The 25,911-nt window shown below is 47.3% G+C and overlaps 2 protein-coding genes across 4 annotated transcripts in view; one reads left to right on the top strand and one right to left on the bottom strand.

Annotated features, from left to right (window-relative positions):
- The window catches only part of LOC118092486 (sodium/nucleoside cotransporter 1-like), a 31,521-nt gene extending 10,295 nt beyond the window's left edge, over positions 1-21,226 (top strand). For 2 of the 3 annotated variants that reach the window (XM_060282857.1, XM_035130533.2), the window contains exons 6-18: positions 1,125-1,266; positions 2,446-2,559; positions 3,748-3,825; positions 4,771-4,851; positions 6,133-6,213; positions 6,682-6,807; positions 7,976-8,106; positions 8,770-8,938; positions 9,861-10,058; positions 12,624-12,705; positions 12,956-13,054; positions 13,827-13,941; positions 21,058-21,226. In XM_060282857.1, the coding sequence (XP_060138840.1) occupies positions 1,125-1,266; positions 2,446-2,559; positions 3,748-3,825; positions 4,771-4,851; positions 6,133-6,213; positions 6,682-6,807; positions 7,976-8,106; positions 8,770-8,938; positions 9,861-10,058; positions 12,624-12,705; positions 12,956-13,054; positions 13,827-13,941; positions 21,058-21,187 (1,546 nt within the window). In that variant the 3' untranslated portion in view covers positions 21,188-21,226. Of the gene's footprint in view, positions 1-1,124; positions 1,267-2,445; positions 2,560-3,747; positions 3,826-4,770; positions 4,852-6,132; positions 6,214-6,681; positions 6,808-7,975; positions 8,107-8,769; positions 8,964-9,860; positions 10,059-12,623; positions 12,706-12,955; positions 13,055-13,826; positions 13,942-21,057 lie in introns of those variants that run through there. The other variant, XR_009558570.1, reaches the window with a different exon arrangement.
- A 1,237-nt stretch (positions 21,227-22,463) lies between these two features.
- The window catches only part of ALPK3 (alpha kinase 3), a 69,612-nt gene continuing 66,164 nt past the window's right edge, over positions 22,464-25,911 (bottom strand). The window contains exon 13 of the mRNA XM_035130528.2: positions 22,464-24,975. Within this exon, the coding sequence (XP_034986419.2) occupies positions 24,633-24,975 (343 nt within the window). The 3' untranslated portion in view covers positions 22,464-24,632. The remainder of the gene's footprint in view (positions 24,976-25,911) is intronic.

The following is a 25,911-nucleotide window of genomic DNA, read 5'->3' as shown; positions in this document are numbered from 1 at the left end:
CAAATTTCAAAGGATGGTTGCATTTTGGTTCATAGATTGTTTGGGAAAGTACAAGTTTGAATAGGTAAAGGGACCCTTGACCATTAGGTCCAGTCGTGACCGACTCTGGGGTTGCGGTGCTCATCTCGCGTTATTGGCTGAGGGAGCCGGCGTATAGCTTCCAGGTCATGTGGCCAACATGACAAAGCCGCTTCTGGCGAACCAGAGCGGCACACTGAAACGCCGTTTACCTTCCCGCTGTAGCGGTACCTATTTATCTACTTGCACTTTGACGTGCTTTCGAACTGCTAGATGGGCAGGAGCTGGGACTGAGCAATGGGAGCTCACCCCATCGCAGGGATTCGAACCACCGACCTTCTGATCAGCAAGCCCTAGGCTCTGTGGTTTAACCCACAGCGCCACCTGCGTCCCATACAAATTTGAATATTCAGCATCAGTTGCTCACTGAATCAAATCTATTTCCCATCCTTAAATGCAATGTTATACAATAAAATGGCCTCACACAAAAAAAATCTCAACAAAAGCCGAATAGAAATACAGTGGTGCCTCGCTTAACGAATGCCCTGCTTAACGAAATTTCCACTTAACGAAAGGTTTTTTTCTAGTGGAGGTTGCGTCGCTAGATGAATTCGTTTTACGAAAAATTCGTCTAACGAATCGCTGTTTCCCATAGAAATGCATTGAAATTCAATTAATGCGTTCCTATGGGCAATTTTTTTTAAAAAAAAATCAATGCATTCCTATGGGATTCGCTAGACGAATTTTTCGTTATAAGAAAAGACCCGTGGAATGAATTAAATTCGTCTAGCGGGGCACCACTGTAGTAGAGAACTTCAACCAAGTTCTGTTGGCAAGCTATGTGTAGGTGCAGCAAGAAGAGTTCAAAAGACAACAGTTCAGTTCTATAACCCTTCAATCCAGCAGGCCACATGCTTGCTAGAATAAAACTTAGCTAGCCAGTGGAAGGGGGTGAAGAAGGGGATGAATCCCATAATCATGTATGGACACAGCCTTGCATCCCAACCATCAGGATGTGAAGAACTGCCTCCCCAACAAATCTCATTTATTTAGCAAAGCCTGTCTGGGTGTATCTCTGCAATGATGGCGATCTGCTTCCCTCCTAGGGTGCTGTGTGCAATCATTTTGATCGGCCTGGTAGTGTGGCTGGTTCTCGACATGTCCCAGAGGCGAGAGCAGTTGGTGTCACTGGGTGGCTTCGCTGCGCTGGTGCTGGTGCTCTTTGTCTGCTCCAAACACCATGGAGCTGTAAGTAGCTGCATTTTCTTTGGCCTGGTGTCCTTAGATGATGTGATACACCAGCAACCCACACTTTCCTGCAGGTGATTTGATACATCTGCAGCCCACAATTTCCTGTCCCCTTCCCAGTCTATAAAACCCACAATCCTATGTATCTATCCCTGGGAGTAATCTTCTCAGAGTTCAGTGGGGCTTAACTTGAGAATTAGCAGTCATAGAACTGGGCTGAGATTCTGCTAGAGCTCAGGCACTGGATTTTAAATAAAACCTGCAGAGTGGTTGGGCAAGATAGAACTTCGTAACAATAAAAGTTACAGTGAGGTGTGTGGGTTGCAGGCCCTGGTTGATGCCAGAAGTCCAGAACTGCAGCGTTCCAACAGATGGCAGTCCAGCATCCATAGCTGCCAAGTCTCCCGTTTTCCCCGGGAAACCCCCATTTTTCCTGCTGTCCCCAGCCAAAAAAAGAGATTTTTTTTGTTTTCCCCCAGTTTATTCTGGCACGGTGGCCATTTTGGAACTGGGCGGAGCATGCTCAGAAGCGACTTTTGATGCTGCTCTGCCCAGTTCCAAAATGGCCACCGCGCTACTTCCGGTATGCTAATTTCAGTCCGGTCCCTTATTTTTCAGAGAGGAACTTGGCAGGTATGCCAGCATCTGTTTCTGAAGACATGCAATGAAGGACAGTTTATTTATGCCCTACCTTCCCAGGCAGCCTATGAGGCATGTCATTCCCCATTTTAATCCATGTGAGGTGGGGACTGTGTGAGAGGTCATTCAGCAACCTTTATGGCCGAGTCAGGGTTTGGACGTAGACCTCCCCAGTGTTAGCCTGACACTCTAACTAACCACTAGGCCACACTGTGTTACGCCATCTGCTCTTTCCCTTTGGGGGCAACAGCTGACAAGTTCAAATGGCTCCCATTCAGTTGATTTGCTCACTTAAGGCCCTCTCTCACAGAATCCAATTGAAATATGTAGAATTTGAGCTGATTTTTTGGAATTTGTATAGCAACCGCCCTATTCATGCAGGGGATCATTGGTGCCTCCTTCTCCAGTGAATTCAAGAAATCAGTGTGCTTTGTTCACCCTGAGGTTAACAACTTCTCCAACCTGGGGCTATCATTGATTCTCACTGACATGTCCCCTTGGTTCTTTATTCACAAGATTCCCTTTTGTGCTGTGTTGCAGGTGCCGTGGAGAGCTGTGTTGTGGGGGCTTGGCCTGCAGTTTATCCTTGGAGTGTTCATCATGCGGACAGAACCTGGATTTCAGGCTTTCCAGTGGCTTGGTACTCAGATTCAGGTGCAGAGCAGTGTTGTTCGGAAGTGACTATATCTGAGTGCATTCTTTGCACTCGCCGGCTCCGACATTCAGCCCCAAGTAAATGGGTTGCAGATCCAGTAGCATCCTCTACCCAAGATCTTGGGAAGCAGCTGCTAGATAGAATAAACAGGACTAGGTTGGTTCAAGTTCAACCAATGTTCAGACTCAGTATTAGGTAGAGGTAGCCAATATAGAGCCCCGTGAATATTGTTAGACTCTAAGCTCCCATCCAGCTCAGCCAGCAAGGCCAATTGTCATGAATGATGGGAACTCGCAGCCCAAGAACATCTAGAGGACACCACATTGGCTACCCTTGGTGCAAGGCATCTTCATGTGCCAAACATCCTAACTCAAGGGAATGACAGCAGCCCTTCCTGAGACAGGTGGGAGTGGAAGGAAGGTGTATTGAAAATGTGAAATAAAGACCCGTTTAGAGGTGCATCAAGCTGCTCCAACACCATCCTGGTCCACAGACAGTGAGCTAGCATGGCAGTTTGATTTCCCTCAATGGGGTTGAACAGAACTGATTCAGGTGACAGGGAGCCACCTAACTTTGGTGGTGGCAGCAGCGGCAGTGCAATGTCAATACGGCTCTCCTTCTCTTAATACCACCACCTGTGGAGGGACTTCTTCTTCCCTTTCTCCCACCACTGTCACCATAGATGGCCAAAGTAGCCAGAGGTCTTGCTCTCTGTTGCCATCTTTCCTTGCTCCCAGCATGCCGGTTAGCCATAGTGTTGTATACAGAAGGCCCCCAACATCTCCAGGTAGGACTGGGGAAGATCTCACCTGAAACCCTGGATAGCTGCTGCCAACCCTCAACTAGACAATCTAATATAAGGCAGCTTCCTAATGGTGGTGGCAAGGACTCTTTATGGGGGAAGTGGTGGGCTGGTTTGTTTTTTTTAAAGGGGAGGGGATCTCTGAGCAGCAGTGGGGAAAAGCTATCTATTGTGTGGTGACCAGACACTGGGTCATGAGCCCTGAATAGGACTTCCACAAGTAGCACCTCTGGCTTCACAACGATGCTTGAACTGTGTCCACTGTAACATCATATGTACATTTCAGGAAAGATGTTGCAAAATAAGCACTAGGTCTCCACCTTATCCAATGCACAGTATTCTGTGCATACTCATTCTCCTCAATGTTCCCTCTGTTCCCTTACAGACATTCCTGAACTACACCACAGCTGGTTCCAGCTTTGTCTTTGGAGACAAATTGATCCAAGAGGCATTCGCCTTTCAGGTTAGCTTAAGGGGCATGTTTGACCCTAATCTCTCTCTCTCTCTCTCTCTCTCTCTCTCTCTCTCTCTCTCTCTCTCTCTCTCTCTCTCTCTCTCTCTCCCTCTCTCTCTCCCCCCCTCTCTCTCCCTCCCTCCCTCCCTCCCTCCCTCCCTCATCCTTCTCTCAGTCATCTTTGCTATTGAGTCCTTGACACAAGAGGCTGGCTTTTCATTGCATGGTTGGACTGGGATAAGACATGTCTGAGCTGTGGGCTACAGTCTGGGCAACAGTCCTAGTGTCATTATCTGGCATAGTGGGACAAAAAATGCCAGGCTCTATGGAGCCCATCTGTGGTTGACATCAGCATTCTTAATTTTTATTTCTTTTAAGAACTATGTCCTTTGGAAAATTCATGGCAGGCCAGGTAGTTTTAGCTGCCAACATCTTCCCTATCTCCAATGCTTCTGGGTTCTGTTCTGATATGCACTACGTATATTGGAGACATTGGGGAAAGTGAATAGGGCAGCTACAGCAGCTTCACTGAGCGCTGGCGGGAGGTGGGAGCTGCTGTGCTTTCCCCACCAACACCTGTCCCTACTGCTTTCTGCTCCTCTTCCCCAATAAGCTTGCAGGTGGCAGACACAAGGGCAACACTTAGGAGGCGTCATAACCTCCACAAAGCTGCTGCTGTCTTCCTGGAATTTGCACTCACAAATGCTCCCAAACAAGCCAAGTGGTGAGTTTCTGGCCATTGTGTTAACTCCACAGATGTCCAGCCATGTTAAGTCTGCCAGTGTGGGCCATTGGACTAGCTCACTGTGCCCAGGATTTCTATAACATTCTGCACCTTAGAAGCTGCTCAGACCTTCTGTGCTCAACTTTATAATCAACCCCTATATGTTCTATGTTGTAGGTTGTCTAGAACTCCCTAAAGTCTGATGTTCACTGTTTGATTTCTGCCTCCAGGCTTTGCCCATCATTGTCTTCTTCAGCTGTGTGATGTCCATTCTCTACTACCTGGGAGTCATGCAGTTCATAATCCTGAAGGTAATGCTGAGCACAAGGCTCTGGGCAGTGGAGAGATGCTTTTGAGCCCCCACTGTGTAGCTGAGGAGGGTCAACCATTTCTCACTACCATGCAACTTATTGTAAAAGATCATGAAAGATCTCTGAGCTCCGGAGAAAGACTCCCAAGATAAGTGTGTGTGAAGATTTTGGACGATGTGGGAAACCTAGGTAAGGCATGGCTGCCTGCTAGTCTTGGGACTCAGGTGGCCTCAGCAGCACAGAATGCCTTCTATCAGCTTTGGCTGTGGCTCAGCTACTCCTTATCTGGACAGGGATAGCCTAACTAACTACTGTTGTCTATTTACAGGTAGGTAAATAGTGTTGGTCTGAGTCAAAACAAAATAAAAAAATCCTTCAGTAGCACCTTAAAGACCAACTAAGTTTTTATTTTGGTATGAGCTTTCGTGTGCATGCACACTATCTGGTATCTGATGAAGTGTGCATGCACACGAAAGCTCATACCAAAATAAAAACTTAGTTGGTCTTTAAGGTGCTATTGAAGGAATTTTTTTATACTGTTGTCTATGCTCTGGTAACCTCAAGGTTAGATTACTGCAGTGCGTTATATGTAGGGCGGCCTCTGAAGACGGTTCGGAAACTTCAGTTAGTGCACAATTCAGCAGCCAGGTTTCTCACTGGGGCAAGTCTTTGAGCATATTACACTGATCCTGGTCTGACTGCACTGGCTACCAATTCGTTTCTGGGCCCCATTGAAAGTGCTGGTTTTAACCTATACAGTAAAGCCTTAAATGGCTCATGACTGCAATACTCCAAGGACTGCCTCTTTCCATATGAACCTACCTGAAATCATCTTCTGAGGCCCCTCTTCATATGCTTCCTCCATGAGAGGTATGGAGGGTGGCAGCATGAGAACAGGCATTTTCCGCAGTGATTCCCCTTTTGGGGAATGCTCTCCCCAGAGAGTTTCGGCTGGCGCATTCATTAGACACCTTTAGGAGCCAGGCAAAAATGTTCCGCCAGATCTTTCACTGATGGACATCCAAAGCCCTTTTAAAATGGTGTTGGGGACGTGGGGATTATTGGGTTGTTCTTGTTTTTATTTTGATTATGTACAGTATTCTGTGATTTTATATTTTGATTTTATCCTGTGAACGGCTCTGAGACCCGTGGGTGTAGGGCAGTATACAATTATTAATAATAAATAAATAACAATTATTAATAATAATAATACTAAGTCTCGCAGTCTCTTCTGTGTCAGGGCAATAATGCCCTCTGACCATCTCCTACCCTTTCCGGCAGTTGTCCTGGCTCCTGCAGATCACCATGGGCACAACAGCCACAGAATCTCTGAGTGTGGTGGGGAACGTGTTTGTAGGAATGGTAAGCAGGATTTTTTTTGTTTTTTACCCATCCCCCAGGGAAACCTGCATTATATACTTTTAAGGGCCAGGGAAAAAACATTCCTCTCCAACCAGGCTGATTAACATCCTATACCCTTTTAAATGTGTTTGTGGGAGGGGGTGGTGAGTGGGGGTTATTGGCTAGTGTGTGTGTTGTTCTCGTTTTTCTTCTTGTATTTTTATGTTGTGAATTTCCCTGAGATCAACGCGTGAAAGGCGCTTATACAGCATCATCTCAAAATGCCCAAATTTGAGCACAATCAGATCAGGAGCGTTTTACTTCAAGACTCTGCGATTGGTTCTGTTTGTTTGCATTTGCTCTGGAAGCAAAAATCTCTCTAAATTCACTACTTCTGTGAGTGCTGTTTCTAGGGCTGCAAACTGGAGGGCAAAAAACTCTGCAGCATGTGCCAGTGCCTCCCCCCTTTTTTCCCCTTCTGCCTTCCAGACAGAAGCGCCACTGCTCATCCGTCCCTACCTGCTGGAGATGACACGGTCAGAGGTTCATGCTGTGATGACTGGTGGCTTTGCCACCATTGCCGGCAGCGTGATGGGAGCTTACATTTCGTTTGGGGTGAGTCAGCAATGCAGAGAAGCTACCCGAGTGCAAGGGGATTCTTCTAGAGTGGGGATGGGGAACCTTTGGTTTTGTCAATGTCTCTGAACTCCCATCAGCCCCAGAAATTATGGCCTCTGGCCAGGGATGCTGGGAGTTGCAGTTCTGCAACATCTGGAGGGCCAGAGTTTCTGCACTTCTGTCCTAAAGAGTTGTGTTTGGACTGCTGTTACTTATTTGCAGCACACTTTGCAGATTAAATTGCTCCCATCCAATCTAACCAGGATGTTACATTGGCTGTTAGTTTTGTACCAAAACACCACTCAGCCCCTGCCACTTGCAGGCGTTTGGATGGATTTCGGTTAATTAAGTATGCCAACAAGGTTCTTGGAGAAGTCCATTCCACCATATGACCTTTCCAGCCTTGCCCATCCTGGATGGGGACCGCTGAAGAAGTCTGGCTGGCTTGCTCAGCTTGGTGGTAAATTTTTCATTGTTGTAGGGGCATGTACCTGATTCCTTCACAGTTCTTCGGCTCCTCCTGAAAAAAAAATCTAGCTCCATTTTTGTTTGCACTAGCTATCATGCAGGCAGGGGTCTTTGATCCCTACCTGGAGATACCACAGTTTGAACCTGAGATGAACTTCATACAAACACTGCCAAGGTGGAGTGCCATAGCTCAGTTGCAGAAAGCATGTTTTGCATGCAAAAGGTCCCAGGTTGAATCCCCAGCATTTCCAGGTAAGTCTGGGAATGTGGGCTGCCTGAAACCCTGGAGAACCTCTGCCAGCCAGTGTAGACAGTTCTAAGCGAGGTGGACCAAGGGCCTGGTTGTAATAGGCAAGTTCCCGTTTTACCATAAGTGCCCTTTCTGGAGGGCACGGTACTTGAGAGAGTAATAGCTGGACAACTCCAAGGGCTCTTGCATTTAGCATATTGGTCTGGAATCCATATAAATATGGTTTCAGGCCGAGGTTCATGACAGAAACTGCCACCACAAAACAGGCCCTGTCTCTCATCGTCCACCACATGTCAAAGAGCAAAGTGGCTTGCTGGATTTAATATGTAACATTTTTTAGTTCTTTGGGGACACCAAATATGCCTACCACCCCATCATTCTACAGTATTGTGGTGCTACTGAGATACGCATCCAATACCACAATCCTGCATTTACATCCTGCTACAGATTGATGCCTCATCCTTGCTTGCTGCTTCAGTAATGGCAGCACCTTGTGCTTTGGCTATGGCTAAGCTTGTCTACCCAGAAGTGGAAGAATCTAAGTTCCGGAACCAGGAGGGAGTGAAAATTGCCTGTGGGTGAGTGTAGTCAGAGCACATGAGGATCACAAGGCTGCCCAAAGGATCCTGGAAGGGTGCAGGATTAAGTGGGAAGAGGGGTGCAGGAGTGGGGTGCAGAACTAGGGGAGTCAACATCTGAAAGGCACGGGAGCATCTTTGCACAACTTCTCCATAGCCAAGAGAAACAGAGAAAGCTGTGGGAAAGCTAATGTGAAGTAGGGAGAACTATTACAGTGTAGCACTCGGTTGGTGAATCTTTGGCTCTCCAGATGTTGTGGAATTCCATCTCCCATCAATCTGAGCCAGCAACATCTGGAGGTTCTCCCTACCCCAGGCATAGTGAGCGGCATGTTAGCCAGACACTGCATGAACACCCTGCCAGTAATTATTTGGCATGAGTACTTAACTGGCCCAGTGGAATCAACAATTTAGGCCATTTACTGCTATAAATGAGAACAACTGGAGTTGCTCCTCATATCCAAACCAAATATGTGCAGGACTAAGTAAAATGGGAAGAAAGTGGATTAACTGCTAAATAATGCTCAAATATGGACAAGCAGGATGCAGAATTGTCTGTTGAGCTCCACGGTATGTGATGGAGCTTTGTATATCATTGCTGCTTTGCCAAGGGAGTCAATCTCTGGACCTGTTTTCTTCTCACTTGGTGTATTGTTGCTGCAGGGAGGAGAAAACTGTCCTGGAAGCTGCCAGCAATGGAGCAGCCGCCTCTGTGGGGCTGGTGGCCAACATCGCGGCCAACCTGATAGCATTCCTGGCTGTACTGGCGTTCAACAATGCTGCCCTCGCTTGGCTGGGAGGCATGGTCAATCTGCCAGAACTCTCCTTCCAGGTACCATCCACAAGGCAGCCACCCTGTGAGTACACCAGGGTGGTCAATGGATGCTAAGAGGGAATGATATGTGTATTGTCACTTATTGGCTCTCTTGCCCTCTCACTCAATGGGTTGCCAGGGCAAGGACAGGTCAGACATCTGAACTGATTGGTGCAGAGGGCTTCCCCTTACTGCTTCTATGTGTCAGGGGCTCCCGGCTGGTTGCCCAGGAAAGTATAAAGACAAGGGGGAATTTCTTGCCGTCCTTTTTTATTTGTCTTTACAGAGAGAGGCTATAGAACCCAGCCTCTTGGATAATGGCATTGTCCCAAGTGAATCTCCACTCCTGTCTCTCCCACTTCCTCATTCGTCATTCTCATAATCTCCTCTACGGGTGTTGCTACGTGCCCTCTATTATTGAGCTCTTTGCTCTCCTACTTTTAAGGCTCGCCGGGTTCTGGGAGCTGGAGGAGCTGGAATGCTTTCTAATGACGTGTCAACTGGGTGTTGTTCTGACTGTCCCCAGGATTTCCCAGCTTCTCCCCTCATGTGCCTCTGAGCTGTGACCTCCCTCAAACCTATTGTAAATCTATACTGTCTTCCTCCTCCTCCTCCCTAGAAGGGTTAGGATAGGGAGTCGGCCTCCAACATTCCTCCTCTGCCCAGTCCCTTACACCATCACTCTGCCCATTTCAACTTCCTGTCCCCATTTTTTCCCATTTCACTCTCCAGGCTCCCCCTCTCCTGTAATCTTAGTGTGGAGGATTTACTGTGGATTCACGATAGACGGGGGGTGGGTAGCTCGGCAGGAGTAGAGATGGGAAGTGAATTTGTGCCATGGATATGGGTGCCAGTGAGGATGGGTGGGGAAGGTGGCCCGGGATGGCAGAAGTGACCATTGATTTTATTTCTCAACCTTTCTTTTCCCTCTGGCTTCTAGTTGATCTGTTCCTATGTCCTGGTGCCGGTAGCGTTCTTGTTGGGAGCAAGCTGGGAGGATGCCCCGGTGGTAGCTGAGCTTCTAGGAATCAAGATATTCTTAAATGAGTTTGTGGCTTATCAACAGCTCTCAGGCTACAAAGAGAAACGATTGAAAGGACTACCAGAGTGGGACGGGACACACAAGCAGTGGATTTCGGCAAGTGTGCCAGTCATATGGTGGAGGGAAAATGTCAGTTCAGTGGACGTACACACCAACACCAACAACTGCCCTCCAGACCCAACCATTGCAACAAAACCCGACTGTTGTGCAGTTGAGTTTGAGGCTAGGGACACAGCACAGCAGAAAGTAGTTGTACATTGGGCTGGAGGAGAAATTGGATTCAGTTCACTTTTAAAGGCAAACCTGCCCACTTCTCACTTTCCCAAGCAATACTGAAATACAGCAAATCTTTTGAAATTTGCACTTACTGTTCCGGTTTGCGAACTATTTTTGGAAGCTGAACATCTGACGGGGCTTTTGCGGCTTTTGATTGGCTGCAGGAGCCTCCTGCAGGAGCCAAAAAAATCACTAACTGCAATAGCAATGTGTAGTAACAAACTGAACTAAAGACTAGGCAAATGAGGAAATGGAGAGGAACTAAAATGAGTCACCTATTCCGGTTGCACATCAGCAACCTTGTGTGTGCAACAACCCCATGGTTTCAGAGTAATATATGCAGGTTTGTTAGCTGTGTACAGGAAAGTGATAAAGCCCTTGCACAGGAAACCAGTATGAAAACCCTGCACCTCCTGAAGCTCATTGCTGCTTTCTGTGTTGGCAATGGAACTCCTGATTACCCAAATCCAGCAAGTCATTTTTCTTTTGTTCCTTGCTTGTTTTCTCTTGGGTACCCAGGAAGTTTCCCCATATCAAGTCATCCAGCCCAGTATTGCCTGTTGTGACTGGCAGCAGCAATTCAGGGTTTCCCACCCCCTGCTACTTTCTCCTTTTAAATTGTAAATGAAAATGCCAGGAACTGAACCTGGGATTTCTGCCATGGAAAACAGGGGTGGGAGACCTTTTAGGCTTCATGGGCCAAATCTGACGGGTGTGTGGGGACCCATGTGGGGTTGCCCACACATCAATTGCCTCTAGTCGAAGACATCAGGTAATTTGACACTTTGAAGTCCTGAAGTTGAGACTTCAAAGCACCCTGTGCCGCCCCAGCATTGGGTGTATGAGGGCATTCCCCAAGGGTAGCTCTCTTGCACACCAGATCCGGCGGGCTTTGACTCTACTACCTATCTGCAAATGAAAAACTTTTGCCTTGGCAGAGCCAAAGCCCACTTTCCCTCGCCAGTGCACAACAGAGAGTGCACTTTAAGGTTGTCAGTTGTGACCTGGTAGTTGCATCTCTCCCTGCTCCACCCTTGATCATATATGACACCAAACACCAGGCATGTAGTATAAACAGCCTCATGGGCCAAATATGAATTCCTGGCAGGCTGGAGGCTCCCCACCCTGATGCAAAAGCATTTGCTCTGCTCCTGAGCTAGTGTCCTCCTCCAGAGTCACAAGGAGCCATGCTGCTTCTCAACTCTATCGCTCACCTGGGCACTGACTGCAGCCCAGCTCTGGTCCCAAGGGCCATTTCTCAGCTGCTCCATCATCAGGCTGTTTGGGTTCTTGGCTCCATTTACTCCACCCAGGCAACAGACTTGGAGTAGGTGAAGGCTTCTCCATTCAGCACCCCTATTCCCCCATATTTGATCTTGAGTCCAATATATCAAAACAAACACAACATTTATTCAGGAAGTTACATAGGTTGGGTTAGGTTTGAGGGAAACTAGGAGGGCTGTTCACAAACAGTCAACGATTAAAATGCACTTTCCATCATAGCACTTATTGACGGCTGCCTTAAATTTGCACACTAAATAACTTTCAACCCGTTTGAAGGAAACCAACATTCCTCATTTGCCATATATGTTTTGAATCCTTGTCCACAGTCCTCCTGTTGTGGGATGCTGTTTTGGACTCGCATGCAATACAAAGGCATGGGTTCTGGTGCAAACAGCAAAGTAGGAGCCTCAGAGTGAAGCTAATGCTCATCCATCAGAAAAAATGTGCCTTCATATTTCCTGAGGAATCACAGGGCTGGCCCCTCCCTCCCAAAAAAGAAAACACACAAGGGATTCTGACAATGCATCTTGGGTAATCCATGTTTAGGAGGTAGGTAAGCTGTCCTAGTGAGGCAATGAAGAGACAGAGTTTGCTAGACTTGAAAGAAGCATGTTCTCTTGTGTGCGCTACTAGCCAGACTAGGGTGAGCCTTGCAGCTCCCAAACTCCTGGTGAGCAAAGCAAGATGGAAAAAATACTATTTCTTGCAAAGATCTGGGCTTCTATACTCCAGCTTGTCGTGCACCTTGGTGTAGAGGTGGTCAATGTGGTGCCCTACAGATGTTGGACTACAGGTCCCATCATCCCTCACCACTGGCCACACTGGCTGGGGCTGATGAGTTGGGAGTCCAACCAGGTCTAGATGGCACCCTTGATCTGTTGATCCAGAACTCAGAAACAAGGAGCAACCCCTCAACTAGCTAGCACTGACTTGTGCTCTTGATTGCATTGGGATGCTGATGCTGCTTCCCACAGAGCATCCCTCTGCCCTTTGCAACAGGGCAAAGAGGGGGGCTGGTATTCACTGTGGCAGGAGTGATTGGCATGGGGCCACTTGTGCTGTCACAGCAGAACTGATCACACTGTCTCTCTTGTTCCGCAGGAGAGAGCTGAAATCATAACAACCTTTGCTCTTTGTGGATTTGCCAATCTGAGCTCCATTGGGATCATGTTGGGAGGCTTGAGTAAGTTGGCCGTCCGGTGAGGAACATGTAGGCTCTGAGATCAGGAGAAACTGTCCAGCCCATAGCTACGTCTCCAACTGCTGGGGCTTCCTGGAACTGCGTGCCCTGGCTAACGCACTGGAGACACTTGAGGGGCTTCGATCTGGTGTGAACAAATCAGGAGGAAACTCCTTATATAGTCACTTGATTCAGTTCATCCTGCTCATCCAGCTTTTTTTTTGTGTGTGTGTGTGTGTGTGTGTGTGTTAAGCTTCCATGGCACCACAACGCAAGGGTGAATTTTCCAGCATCGTTCCCCGGGCTTTGTTCACTGGAGCCTGTGTGTCCCTGATCAACGCATGCCTTGCAGGTAACATATGGGTGTTTGGTGGCAGAAAGGGGCCCAAGGGTTCGAGGAAAGGGAGCCTATGGCTCTCTGGGTGTTATTGAACTCCCAGCCAGTTTGACCAATGGTTAGGGATGATGGGATTGTTCCAGCATCTGGGAGGCCACAGATCCCCATGCCTGGATTAGAGGAAAGGGTCAGTTTGCCCTTGTCACATTCAAAATCAGGAGCAATAAGGATCCTGGGAGAACAAAAAAAGGGGGGAAGGGGAAAACTAACTTTTGGAAATGGGAACATGTAGGAAACTGCCTTAATCTGAGTCAGACCATTGGTCCATCTAGCTCAATACTGTCTACTCTGACTGGCAGGGGGTCTCCAGGGTTTCAAGCAGGGGACATTCCCAGCCCCACCAGGAGATGCTGGGGTTTAAACCTGAGATTGATTTCCGCACGCAAAGCAAATAGATGCTCTGCCACTAAGCTACATCCATTATGGGGATTATTTGAGAAGGGAGAGGTCAAACTATATGCAAGGGCTAGGATTTATGATAGCCATACGCAGAGAAAAGGGGTGCACTCAGTCAACCCCAAAGAACCTTGCTTGTCCCATCAATATGCTATGCAAACAATGCCATACAAAAGGCTGGTGGACAAAGTTACTCCTTTAGTGACAGTATGGCTCCCAAACACGAGCACCAGCCCAAAGACATGCAGATCTCCTAGGCACATGCCACCAATCATATATAACTCTCACCCACTTCCCAGCCTTCTCTCATGGACTTTGCAACCCACAACAGGTATCCTTTATGTGCCCAGAGGAGGGGTGACTGACTGCCTAGACTTCTTCAGCAAAACCAACCTAAACTCTACCAGCTACCCAGTCTATATTTGCTGCCAAGACTTGTTCACCTGGTGAGTGTATTCCTCTTACCCATTCCCCTTGCAGTGCTAATGTTTGCAAAAGCTATATGACCACCTTCAGCCGGCAGGGGAAGTGGGAGCAGTAAGTTAGAGGGAAGCCAGGAGATGATCAAAGGCCTGGAAACGATGCCTTATGAGGAACGGTTTAGGGAGCTGGGTATGTTTAGCCTGGAGAAGAGGGGTGATATGATAGCCATGTTCAAATATATGAAAGGATGTCATATGGAGGAGGGAGAAAGGTTGTTTTCTGCTGCTCCAGAGAAGCGGACACGGAGCAATGGATTCAAACTTCAAGAAAGAAGATTCCACCTAAACATTAGGAAGAACTTCCTGACAGTAAGAGCTGTTCAGCAGTGGAATTTGCTGCCAAGGAGTGTGGTGGAGTCTCCTTCTTTGGAGGTCTTTAAGCAGAGGCTTGACAGGCATATGTCAAGAATGCTTTGATGGTGTTTCCTGCTCGGCAGGGGGTTGGACTGGATGGCCCTTGTGGTCTCTTCCAACTCTATGATTCTATGATCAGATGCCCATGCAAGTGTGTGCAATATCGCCTGGTTGTGCCAGCACCAACGGAAGGCATAGCCAGGCACCTGCCAAGGGCCCACAGGGGTTCTGTCAATCAGTGCTCCCTGGAGCTGCTATTTCTCTTCAGCACTGCATGCTCCCTGTTTACCCACTTCTGACTCGGATCCAAGGGAAGTAATGATGCAAACAGGGAGCAGGAGCAGGAGCAGGAACTGCTGCCAGCTTGCTCACTAGCTCTCAGCCTAACAAGCAAGCAGGCAGTAGCAATGGCACGGAAGAGAGCAGATGCACCTGGTGACAATGGCGGTCGTAGGGGAGCAGCATCACTGAGAGAGGGAGCCCATTGAAGGCATCTTGCCTCTAAGAGCCTGCCTGAAACAGGCAACTGGCACTGCCTGGCTCTGTGCATTTCTGTGTTGGAGGTAAATATGCGGCGATGCTCTCATTCTGCGCTGTCATCTCATTTGCCACCTGGCCAGTCTTAAACCATCCTCTCAGAATGGGACAATTACTCTTTTTAAAAAATAATAATCAGCAGAGCTATTAAAATGCACATATATTTAAATGAATTAGATGTGCTCACATCTTTTTTGCTTCTACTTTTGGGGCATGCCAATTATGGTAGCTGCCTATTCCTTTGGTTGGGAGCCGGGAGTGTGAAATCCAAAAGCACAGGATATGTCCCTGGAAAAGGCAGAGATGTAAACTTCTAGAAGCCAATTCCATACTGTTGTTTGCCTTGGTCTCCCAGTTATCTCTCTGATGTGCTTAAAGGAACTTAAGAGAGCAGGTTTCCTGAAAGGAATCTTTTAGCTGTCAAAGATTTGGTACCCAGCTCTCTGGTTCAATGGAGGTTTTTGGCAGGCCAAGCTTCTGCCGAATCTCTCTCTTTACAACTTAAGAGCCCTGCTGTGTCAGACCAAAGATCCATCCAGCCCAACATTCAACAAGGCAGCAAACTACTAGATGACTCTAGGAAGGCCACTGGCAGGATGCAAGGAAAAGACCCCCCCCCCCCGGCCGCTCATGTTTCCAGCAACTGGTATCCTCTGATATGGGAAGTAGTATACATTCATCGTGACTAAAAAGGTAAAGGACCCCTGACAGTTAAGTCCAGTCGCAAACGACTCTGGGGCTGCGGCGCTCATCTCGCTTTACTGGCCGAGGGAGCCGACATTTGTAAAACGTGGTGGCGGCAGCTGAGTTCTGGAACGGAACAGCCCCAGAGCTGCCTGATCTTCTGGATTTTACAGACAAAATCTCAGCTCGGTGACGAAGCTGGTGGAACTGTGTTCAAACTCTACACAGAGCTGGTCACGTAACAGAGTGACTCTCAGCAGGAAAGTGAAGCTTTTGTCCTTATCTCTTAGAGAAGCTGGACAGAGGGATTTTCAGTGTTCTAAAGTGGAAGATGATTCTGCATCAACACCATTTCTGGGAGCCCTATGGCTTCTTGCCACCCACTGACCCCCCAATGAAGTGGAGATATTTTTTTTCTCCAAAGAGCAATCTGAAGGGGGAAAGCATTGACTCGTGCCATTGCCTGCCTTGTGCACTGCTTGCTATTTTGTAGATTGAACCAATTCTTCTATTAGGGAAAAGGGAGTTTATGGCACCTTCCTGTCCGTGGACAACTCCCTGTGAGAATGGCTGTTCAAGGAAGGCAATTTGATGCTGGACTGGTGCCTGCACACGAGAGACTGAAAGCCCCTAAAAGCATGCAGCGAGGCAACATGCTGAAGAAAAGCACCCACTATTAGATGTATGGGAGACAGCATGAAAGAGTAGCGCCTGGTACCAGAGCAGTGCTTCCTGGAATGCGACAGGCTCAGTCCCAACAATGCTATGTGTGAAAGCCAAAGGAAGCCCATTAGAGACAGGTCAAAAGATGACCTGGAGGGGCGAGACACAGACACCAGACAGCACTGGTGACATTGTGGCTGTCCTCAATCCACAAAAATAGATCGAGGTTCAAACTGTTGGGTCACAGGCAGAGAAGCATCACAGCAGCTGCAATGCAACAAGTGGGGCTTCCTGCAGTGCGATCCTTCAAACTGAATCCCACACGTCTCAAACAGAGTAGATGCACAAAGATGACAACACAATGCAGCCAATGGGGAAATGCAACTGTTGTGGAAAACCAGAAAGACCTATTGTGTAGACTTCTGCATTGGAGGCCACGGGCATGATCCAAGGCCTAGCATCAGAATTGTCTTTCCTCCGCTCAGAAAAAAAAAGAGTGCTTCTTCCAGGTGCAATGGAGATTTTACAAACATACTAGGATATTGTCATTAGTGAAGCATGCCTGGATGGTCAGTTGCAACCTGAGGTAGACTCAGCAGTGGGAGTAGTTTACATGCCATGAAGACTCCTCCTGCTGCATGATACAATCCAGCGAGAGAGCAACTTGAAATGCTCCACAGCAGTGTTATCTCAGCATCAGCAGAAGCCACTGCTTCCTGGATATACACCACCTTAGTGGTAAAGAAGTGATCATGCAAAACTGGCCAACAAAGGCCTAAACTTGAAGAAGAAGTGGAGAAATGCCCTGATCCAGCACCTATGGTAGATAAAACACTGTCAGAATTTCCTATCAAGAACTGCTGTGGCTTGAACTAGAAACCTTCCCGTCTGTGTAGAGCTGGCCCATGTGCCAAGCCACAGAACTGCAGGTAGGAGCATTTGCCTAGCAATTAAGCATTTGTAGGCCCTGGGCTGACTCTGCCCACCCATACTGGCCACTGGACCCTCCTGGTCAGGAAGGGCTATAAACAGCTTTCTGCTTTGGTTAGACCTTTGCCTGAGCAACAAGGCCTATCAAGCTCTGATATGTTTTTCACCTTTGGTCCTGACTTTTGGCTTGCTTTTCAATTCTGGTTTTGCTCTTCAGACCTGCCTTCTGGCTTTGCCCTTTGGCCTCCTGGATTGCTCCTTCCTGCTGGCTCTGGCCTCAGCTCCAACATCTAGATAGTCCTTTGGTTGGGATTTCTGCTTGATTCAACTCTGCCTCCTCAGATTGCTTCTTGGTTTCAGCCTCAGAGCTCAACTGCTAGCTCCTGGTTCCCTGTCCCTGGTTCCTCTGACTTTCAAAAGCTAGAATCTTCTATGCTCTGTGATAGAAAGAATAGATTTTGGCACCCGTTACTAGGACTCCAGCATGCTTGCAATCTCTGCAACTCCATTTAGTCACTTTGGGTGGCTTCATATGCCAGTGGGGATCTGTCCAGCATGACAGAGGTCTTTCAGAGCAGACCTAGAAGGGTGGAGTGAAAGTAAAAGAAGAGGATATTCCATAGTAGATGAAGGCTGTGCAGTATCATGGAGGAAATCAAAAGCCTTTCCACAGCAATGCAAAAACAAAGACATTAAACGGAATGCAGAAAAAAATGCAGGTGAGAAAGAGAAAGTTAACATATGATGGACAGGTCGGGAGGCTGAAAAGGCCCTCACACACTTGAGGCAACCTGAGCCATGCCAGCTCCAGCAGACATGAAAGGAGTGCAATACAATATTGGAATGTTTTGTCGCCCAAGTTCTGTCTTCATTTGGCCACAGTTGTGAAGCCAATGTGACAACTTACCAGAAGGAAGTTCAGTAGGAATGGAGAGCTCCACAATACCACACGTTCATTTCAGAGAAAGAAATGATTGCTAATGCCCCAGCCTTGCAGGACTGTCAGACAGAACAACAAACAGACACTCCAATGTAATGCATCTGAGAAAAGCCTCAGTTTAGACCTTTCACTGGGCCACCTAATGGCCTTTGTGAGCGCACCCTGTTGGGAACTGGACAGGGTAATAACCAGACACAGAATTCCTTGCCATGATTTTCTGGAGTTTAGCAATTCCAGCAATAACCTATGGTCATGCAGTCAATGCTATCACTTTAGACAATAACATCAAAGCCACCTCCTGGGTGCTCAAAGAGATTGCTGTGCAATACTATGATGCCCACACTGATGGCAGGGAGTTAGCAGACATCCTTAGCAAAGCATATACAGCCAATGGCAAAAAATAATAATCTAGAGCTGGCCCATGTGCCAAGTGATCAATACATTGCACTATCTCCCAATATCAGCAACCAATATCCATGAAATTGAGGAGGCTGCTGAAAAATACATCTAGGTGCACTGTTAAGGAAGCAATAGTAAAAGGATGGACTGAAGACAAGAATCGGCTACCATCAGGAGCAGAACAATATTTCCTAATCAAAGATGAGCTCACTGTGGAAGAAGGAATCTTTCATTTCAAGGGCAGAGTACAGTTGCGCCAGCCTCCTTGCACGAGAAAGTTAGGAACAAACACTTGGGCAGGGTGTGTTTACTGGCCAGGAATGAACACACCATCAGGAATTAATTCTTGATAGCAGGATGTGACTCCTGTTGATCATGCATAAATCAACAACATAGATTCTTCCACTGCATGTGCTACCCATAAAATCATGGGGAAATGTTGGAGTTATGTTGCTCACCTTCAGGGAGCAGGAATTATCTGGTCACATTGGATTATTACTCCCAATCTCTGGGAGATTGAAGGCAATTCAGATGCTAGAAATAAGGCAGTCATCAGTAAACTGAAGGCCCATTTTGCAAGATTTGGTGTCCCCAACACTGTATACTGAGCAACCAAGGAGTCTCTCTCTCTCTTTCTCAGACTCCAGGCACTCCTAACCACTTGGCATGAATCAGAGAAAGCGCCCAAAAGCAGCATGAGAGAGGAAGCAGCATGCAGGTCCCAATTTCACAGAATCTTTTTCTTTACAAATTGCACAATCTCCATGAACATGTGGACCAACCTGGGCCAAGCACTTGTGGATTGTGTGGATTAGCTGTCCTGTACCTTTTTTTCAAAAATTAAGCCAGATTGCCGCCACCATTTGAAGATGTGGTTGTGGGAGAACTAGGACCCTCCATCCTTTCGATAAGCTGGAGGTGGGGAGATAGATTATGGTGTCCTCTGGTCAGAGGATGGTGTCTCACATGGTCAAGTTGACTACATTGTCCATTTGAACCAGTACTGGCTACACCGACTGACAGCAGCTCTCAGGAGTCTCAGGCAGAGCAAGGTCATCTCACATATCCTGCTCCCTGGACCTTTTAGCTGAAGATGCCAGGGATTGAACCTGATGTCTTCTGCATGCAGCGCATGTGTTTTGCCACTGCGCTACAGGCCCTCCGGATTAGATCAGACTAATTCAACTGCATTGCCACCACTGGGAACTGTAAGTGTCATGGAGGCAAGGGAGCAAGTCTGCTTGCCTGCAAGGCAGCACACTTTTAAAAAATACAATTTTAAATGCGGGAGGACCCATGAATGCATGCTGGTGAAGTCTTTCTTCATGGCCACCTGTGCAAATGTTTGCAACGATGAGCTAAGCTCCTCAGCTTTATATTCCATTTTGACCCCATATGCTGCTTGTGGCGTAACTGTGGCCATTTCAGTGTCTCTGAAGGTCTTTCTTGTGAAGATGAGCATGACCAGCAGATGGCACCCATTTTCCTTTGAAAAACATTTATTACTGGCTGGTTTGGAATATTCAGCAAACCTGTAATAGTCAAGCAACATGAGGACCACAAGTTCCCTATCTCTAATCCAAGAGTCTTTCTCAGCAGATGCCAGAAACTGAACCTGGGATATTTTTCATACAAAGCATGTGCTCTATCACTCAACAATGTTGCTTTCTCCAAATGACAATATACAGTCAATGGCATGAGAAAAGGAGACTTTACAGCCTGTGGCCACCAGAAGTGCCACCTGGGTCACCTCCTTTCTGAGTCAATGTCACGACCAATCAAAACGTTCACATCTGCCTGTACCTTCAGATGCATTCAAGGTTTTCTCAACCACAAGGTTGAGAAAATGAAAGTTGAACATTTTTGGATTCTAAAAAAAAAATGACACGTCGGCTGCAGTCCTACCCACACTTGCCTACTTTTGTAAGCCCCATTAAGCTAAGTGGGATTTATTTCCAAGGAGGCATGATTAGGATTAAGCAGCATAGTTACCAGAATTTGCAGTGAAGTCTGACGCTGTACAACAGCATAATGTGACAATGTAGGTTGCTTCCTCCAACACCATTTTTACTTCGTCATCTTTATTCCAGTAGTTCTTAATCAGAGCAACACGGTGGACTTTCCAGTTTCAGAAGATGCACATCTTTACCCTAACTTTTGATACTTGAGATGTGTATGTTTAGGACCCACTTCATTTATGTAATTTTAATTCTACCGGACTATATTTTGTGCTTTAATTGTTGCCACCTGCCCTGAGAACTCAGGATGAAGAGTGGGATAATAATAATAATAATAATAATAATAATAATAATAATAATAATAATAGCTATTATTATTATTATTATTATTATTATTATTATTCCTGGGCACTTAAGCTAATGCATGTGTTCAGGATAACCATTAGGTGTATGAATTGATGGGCCAAGGTGCAAAGCAGCCATGCTGTTTCCAGGTCCCTTTGATCAAAATAAATGCTCTTGATTAGTGCAGGCAGAGTAGAGGGATATTTTGGTGCCAGGGGACAACAATTCTGATGCTGTTACTTTCTCATATTTTCCCCCCTTCTTTCATAGCACCTCAACTGCAACAAATGGTTCCCTTTCTTTCTCCGGCATTTGGGAAAGCTTGGATGTTGGGACTTCGGAGATGTATCTGCAACAGTGCTGTGCTCACTATAATGCCACAGCCTGTTCCAAGCCATAACGGCTCAGGAGCACAGCGCAAAAGAGGGTCTTGCCTGGAGAACAAAGATGCAACAAAGCAGTTTTTTATAGGAAGTGTATTGGTCTGATTGTGTGTGTCAAATTGCAATGCAGATCTTAGCTAGCAAGGGCAAAAATCTCAGCGTCAAATGTAAGAGCAACAGGGGGAAATGTCAGCCATTCTCTATAGATTCATTGAAAAATCCCAGTGTATTTTCAGGTCACATTGCCCAGAGTCACGTCCAATGGAAGCAAGAGGCTACTGTTTTCTGGCATGTCCAGTGAAAGAGCTGCTGCCTGCTTTTCTGTTTTGTGATGTAAGAAAAACTGGACAGGCAGGAAGAGTTGGCTGGCGAGACATTCACAAGATTTCCCAGCAATTTTGGACAGACTGTTCAGCCAAGAAGTATTCACTGCTCTCCAGTCAAGCAGAAAGAGGTGTCATTATTTTCATGGCTTTTTGTGCTTTGGTCTCTACGAACTACCATATTTTTCCATGTATAAGACGAAGTTTTTCCCCTTAAAAAATACTGTCCAAAATTTGGGGGCATCTTATACATCAGGGGTGGCCAACTCCCAACAGACTGCGATCTACTCACAGAGTTAAAAGGTGGCAGTTATCTACCCCCTTTTGGGGGGTTCAGGTCAAAGTTATTGAGCTTTTTCTAGGGAGGGAGAAAGCCATGTTTTTTGCGGTGCAGGGCAAAAATGTTGGGCTTTTTCTAGGGGAGCCAAACTTGTTGAGCTTCTTGGGGGGGGGAGCCAGTGATCTACCACAGATGTCCAGTGATCTACCGGTAGATCACGATCTACCTGTTGGACGTGCCTGTTATACATCGATAGATCTTCCCCCATTTTATTAAATCAGAGTCCCCCAAAATAGGGGGCGTCTTATACATGGGGGCATCTTATAGACTGAAAAATACGGTAACTTGAGTCTCCCCTTCCATTAGTGACTTATAGTGTCATCCTAAGCATCTCTTCTCAGAAGCAGGTTTCCTTGAATTCATAAGAGCTTGTTCTCAGGTTAAATGGGTAGAGGAATTGCAGCAATCCTATGAACACTCACCCAGCAGTAAGCACCACCAAAATCAGTGGGACTAACTTCTGAATAAACAGGCAACAGCCGCCAGTTAGACCTTTAAAAATAAACTAGCATGCCTCCCATGTTTTTCTAAGGAAGATTGATGCTCTCAGGTTTAGTTTCCATAGTTTTACAAAAAGCTTGGAAAAGGACGCACATGAACATACCCAGAAATTCAACAGACAGCTCTCAGTTGCTTTCATGAGTGAAATACTTTCCTGCTCTCTTTATATTTAATCAGCAATTATTGGGCCACAAACCTAGAACTTCCCATCCAGTCCATCTCTCCAGAGAATCAACTTTAAGCTGTGTCAAGGCAAGAAGTCTTACAAGGTAGTTCCTGCAAAAGAGGCCGCCTTGTAGCCAGGATTTGGCCCGTTGCTGCCGAGATCCCAGCTTCAGCAGGCACTTTGATGAGCTGCAAGACAAAAGTCTATACTCTTGCTGCCATGACCCAACAGGCTGGAGTCCTTCTCCACAGCTTGAACTAACGCTGTTCTTTTCCTTCTACAACCAACAAGCATTATTGACACTTACTTATTGCGCAAAATCCTTAGCAAAATTCTGGTAACGCACCGACCTGCAAAGGAAACCCTCCTTGCCAGACCCACCAACAACTCTGGCCCTGCTTTCGTATCACTCTGGGGAATCTTCCTTGCCCCTAAAGTAGGTCTCAGTCTAGGCTTATTCCTAGGAAGGGTAAGGAAAGGTATCATTTAGTAGCAGGAATAAAGAGATGGGTCCTGGCACCTGCCTGACCCGCATCAGACGTCAATGGTCTATGGTGAGAGGTTAGTCTGTGGCATCTATGTTCTGAATGTGTTCCTAAATGCTTTCGGTTTACCGCTCCAAGGTGTCCTCTCTGAATTGCCCCTCCTCCAACATCTCTCTTGTTGGATTTGGAGGAAGCTCAGAAAAAAAAACAGTTGCACAGTACGGTACGAGAGGAAAAGGAGAAGCAGAAGTACCATCGAATATTTCAACAGAAAGCAATTTCCTTGTTAAGGAAGAGCCATTTCTATCTGACTAGGCCAGAGGTAGAAACTAGTGACCTCCTGATGTTACTGGACTCCAACTCACATCAGCCCAGCCAGGCAGCAGGGGAGTTGTAGCCCAACATCTCAAGGGGCACAAGTTCCCTGCACCTAGATTAGCAGGTCACACTTCTTCCATCTTAGAACGCAAGAACATGGCCAGTGATCAGGGATGATGGCAGATGAAACCCAACATTGCCAGGCGTAGCCAGATAGCAGAATGCAGCACAATGACAGAGGGGGGGGATGCTGCTATTTGAGGACAGTAGCAGCTTGCAGACATCTGAAACAGCATCATCCATGGGGCCCAGCACTGTGATTGGCAGCAGTTTCAAGAGGATCAGATCTGCTGGACCTGGAGACCACGGGGAAAGAACCTGGGACCTTCTGCGTGCAACGCACATGCTGAACAATGAGCTCCACGTGGCACTAGTGGAAAGAAAGCAGCAAGAAGAGTCAAATCTGGGGGCTGAGAGTCTGTGGCCTTCCAGGTGTTGTCAGACTCCAATTCCCATCAGCCCCAACTGGCATGGCCAGTGGTCAGGAATGAAGGGAGCTGGGTGCCTCAGTGAAGATTAAGAAACCCCCCTTCTCTCTTCTAAACACATGAAACCACTTGACATTTTTATTGCCCAGGAAGACAGAACCATACCCTCCTCGGACACAGCCCCGTCAAGAAAGCTGCTTCTTCCACCCACAGGGAAAGGAAAAGAATCCATCCTCTCTTTTCCGCCATATGGGAGATCCATAGGGTGGGCGGGCTGACTAGACTGCGTGTCAAAGGGCCCGCTGTGGTGATGGGCGCAGACAATCACGGGGAAAGCAGCAAGTGACAGGTCTTCTGTGGGAAAGTGCTGGGTGTTGAGAGTCAAGTTGGCAGGGCCTTCTCTGGAGCCAACAGAACACAGGGCCCAGCTGTCATTCCTGCCAGGGCTCCACGCACCGAGGAGTTTAGCCCCTGCTTTTGGCTGCATCCTTATGGGGAACCAGAGGAGCAGCCCATTTCCACAGGACATCTAGCACACACAGCTGAGATGCCCCAAATGCATACAAGGGGGGGCCCACACAGCGCTGGTGGCATTGTGCACCCACACAGTCCGTCCTTTTCCCAATCCCTTTCCAAGCCCCCACCCCACCCCCGAGGGCGGTGCGCAGGCAAGGCCCTCTCTCCAAGGCACATCAGCGTGGCTCCCTCCCTCACACACCATAAGCCGCACACACTGGAGGGGAGGAGCCACGCAGGAGGGTACGGCAGGGACAGCAGCAGCAGCAGCATCCCTTCCCCCAGGCACACACAGCGCACTTCTGCAGAGGGTCCCCGCGCCCGTTCACTGCAGCCAGCTGGCTTTGCCACTGTCCCCTCCTTTGGGCCTTGCTACTGACTGCGACTCTCCCGCGTTTTCAGGGCATTTCCGGGCGCTCTTGGGGCTCACAGAACCTTTCCTGGAGGCCTGGGGGCTAGCCAGGCCTTTCTTCTGCAGCTGGGGGCTGGACTGGGCTGATGGGGTCTTCCTGCCCATGATGGGGCTCCGAGAGCCCTTGCCTTTAGGTGGAGGCTGGGGGATTTCAATGCTCTTCAGGCCCAGGAGATGGCAGAAGTGGTTACACTGGTGAGACACCTCGAAGTGGTCAATCAGGCTGGGGGAGCAGCTCTCCTTGAGGCCTTGGTACCTGGCAATAAAGAGAGGATTACACGCCAGGGCAAACGCCCTCCCAGCCCTCCCCACCCAGCTCAATTTGGAATGCCAAGAGAGTTCCCGTGGGCACCAGCCGCAAAATGGCTGCCATGGGTTACGGGGCATAACACAAAATGCCTCACAAGAAACTGAGCAGGGAAGAGCAAACACTCTTGTGTACTGTGTGGATTGTTGAGGGGATATTTATTGAGAACTTTAGCAGGTGCCATAAGAGGTTCTAAGTATCAGGGAACTTGCCTCCAGATTAAGGAAACGATTCTTAATTCACAAATTCATATACAGTGGTGCCTCTACTTACGAATTTAATGCGTTCCGAACACATATTTGTAAGTCAAAAAAAATTGTAAGTCGAATCCCATAGGAATGCATTGGGAGAAAAAATTCGTAAGTCAAAGCAACCCTATCTAAAAAAATTTAAGTAGAAAAAATCCTATCTACGCATCCAAGATGGCGGACGGTGCTCCATTCATAAGTAGAAAAATTCGTAAGTAGAGTTATTCATAAGTAGAGGTGCCACTGTATAGTACGAGCCAAATATGCACACTAAACGAAAATGCCCAATAATGGTCCATGTATATGGCAGTAATACTCTCGATGCTTACTGTTTGCAAAAAATTGTAAACAGAAGTATTTTAGTTAAAGTATACTATTTAGATGTGGAATTGTTCCTTTTAGAGCAGGCACCCCCAAACTTTGGCCCTCCAGATGTTTTGGACTACAATTCCCATCATCCCTGACCACTGGTCCTGTTAGCTAGGGATCATGGGAGTTGTAGGCCAAAACATCTGGAGGGCCGCAGTTTGGGGGTACCTGTTTTAGAGGTTGAAAGTTGCTTTTAAAAAATCTATATGCATTTTCAGTTCTGCTGAAGCTGTAAGAATATGTATTTCCATGCCACAGATTTTCATAT

This window comes from Zootoca vivipara, chromosome 14 (genome assembly GCF_963506605.1).
Source record: "Zootoca vivipara chromosome 14, rZooViv1.1, whole genome shotgun sequence".
In the NCBI taxonomy this organism is placed as follows: domain Eukaryota; kingdom Metazoa; phylum Chordata; class Lepidosauria; order Squamata; family Lacertidae; genus Zootoca; species Zootoca vivipara.
The sequence above is the reverse complement of the archived record's forward strand: the minus strand, read 5'-3'. Positions and strand labels throughout refer to the sequence as shown.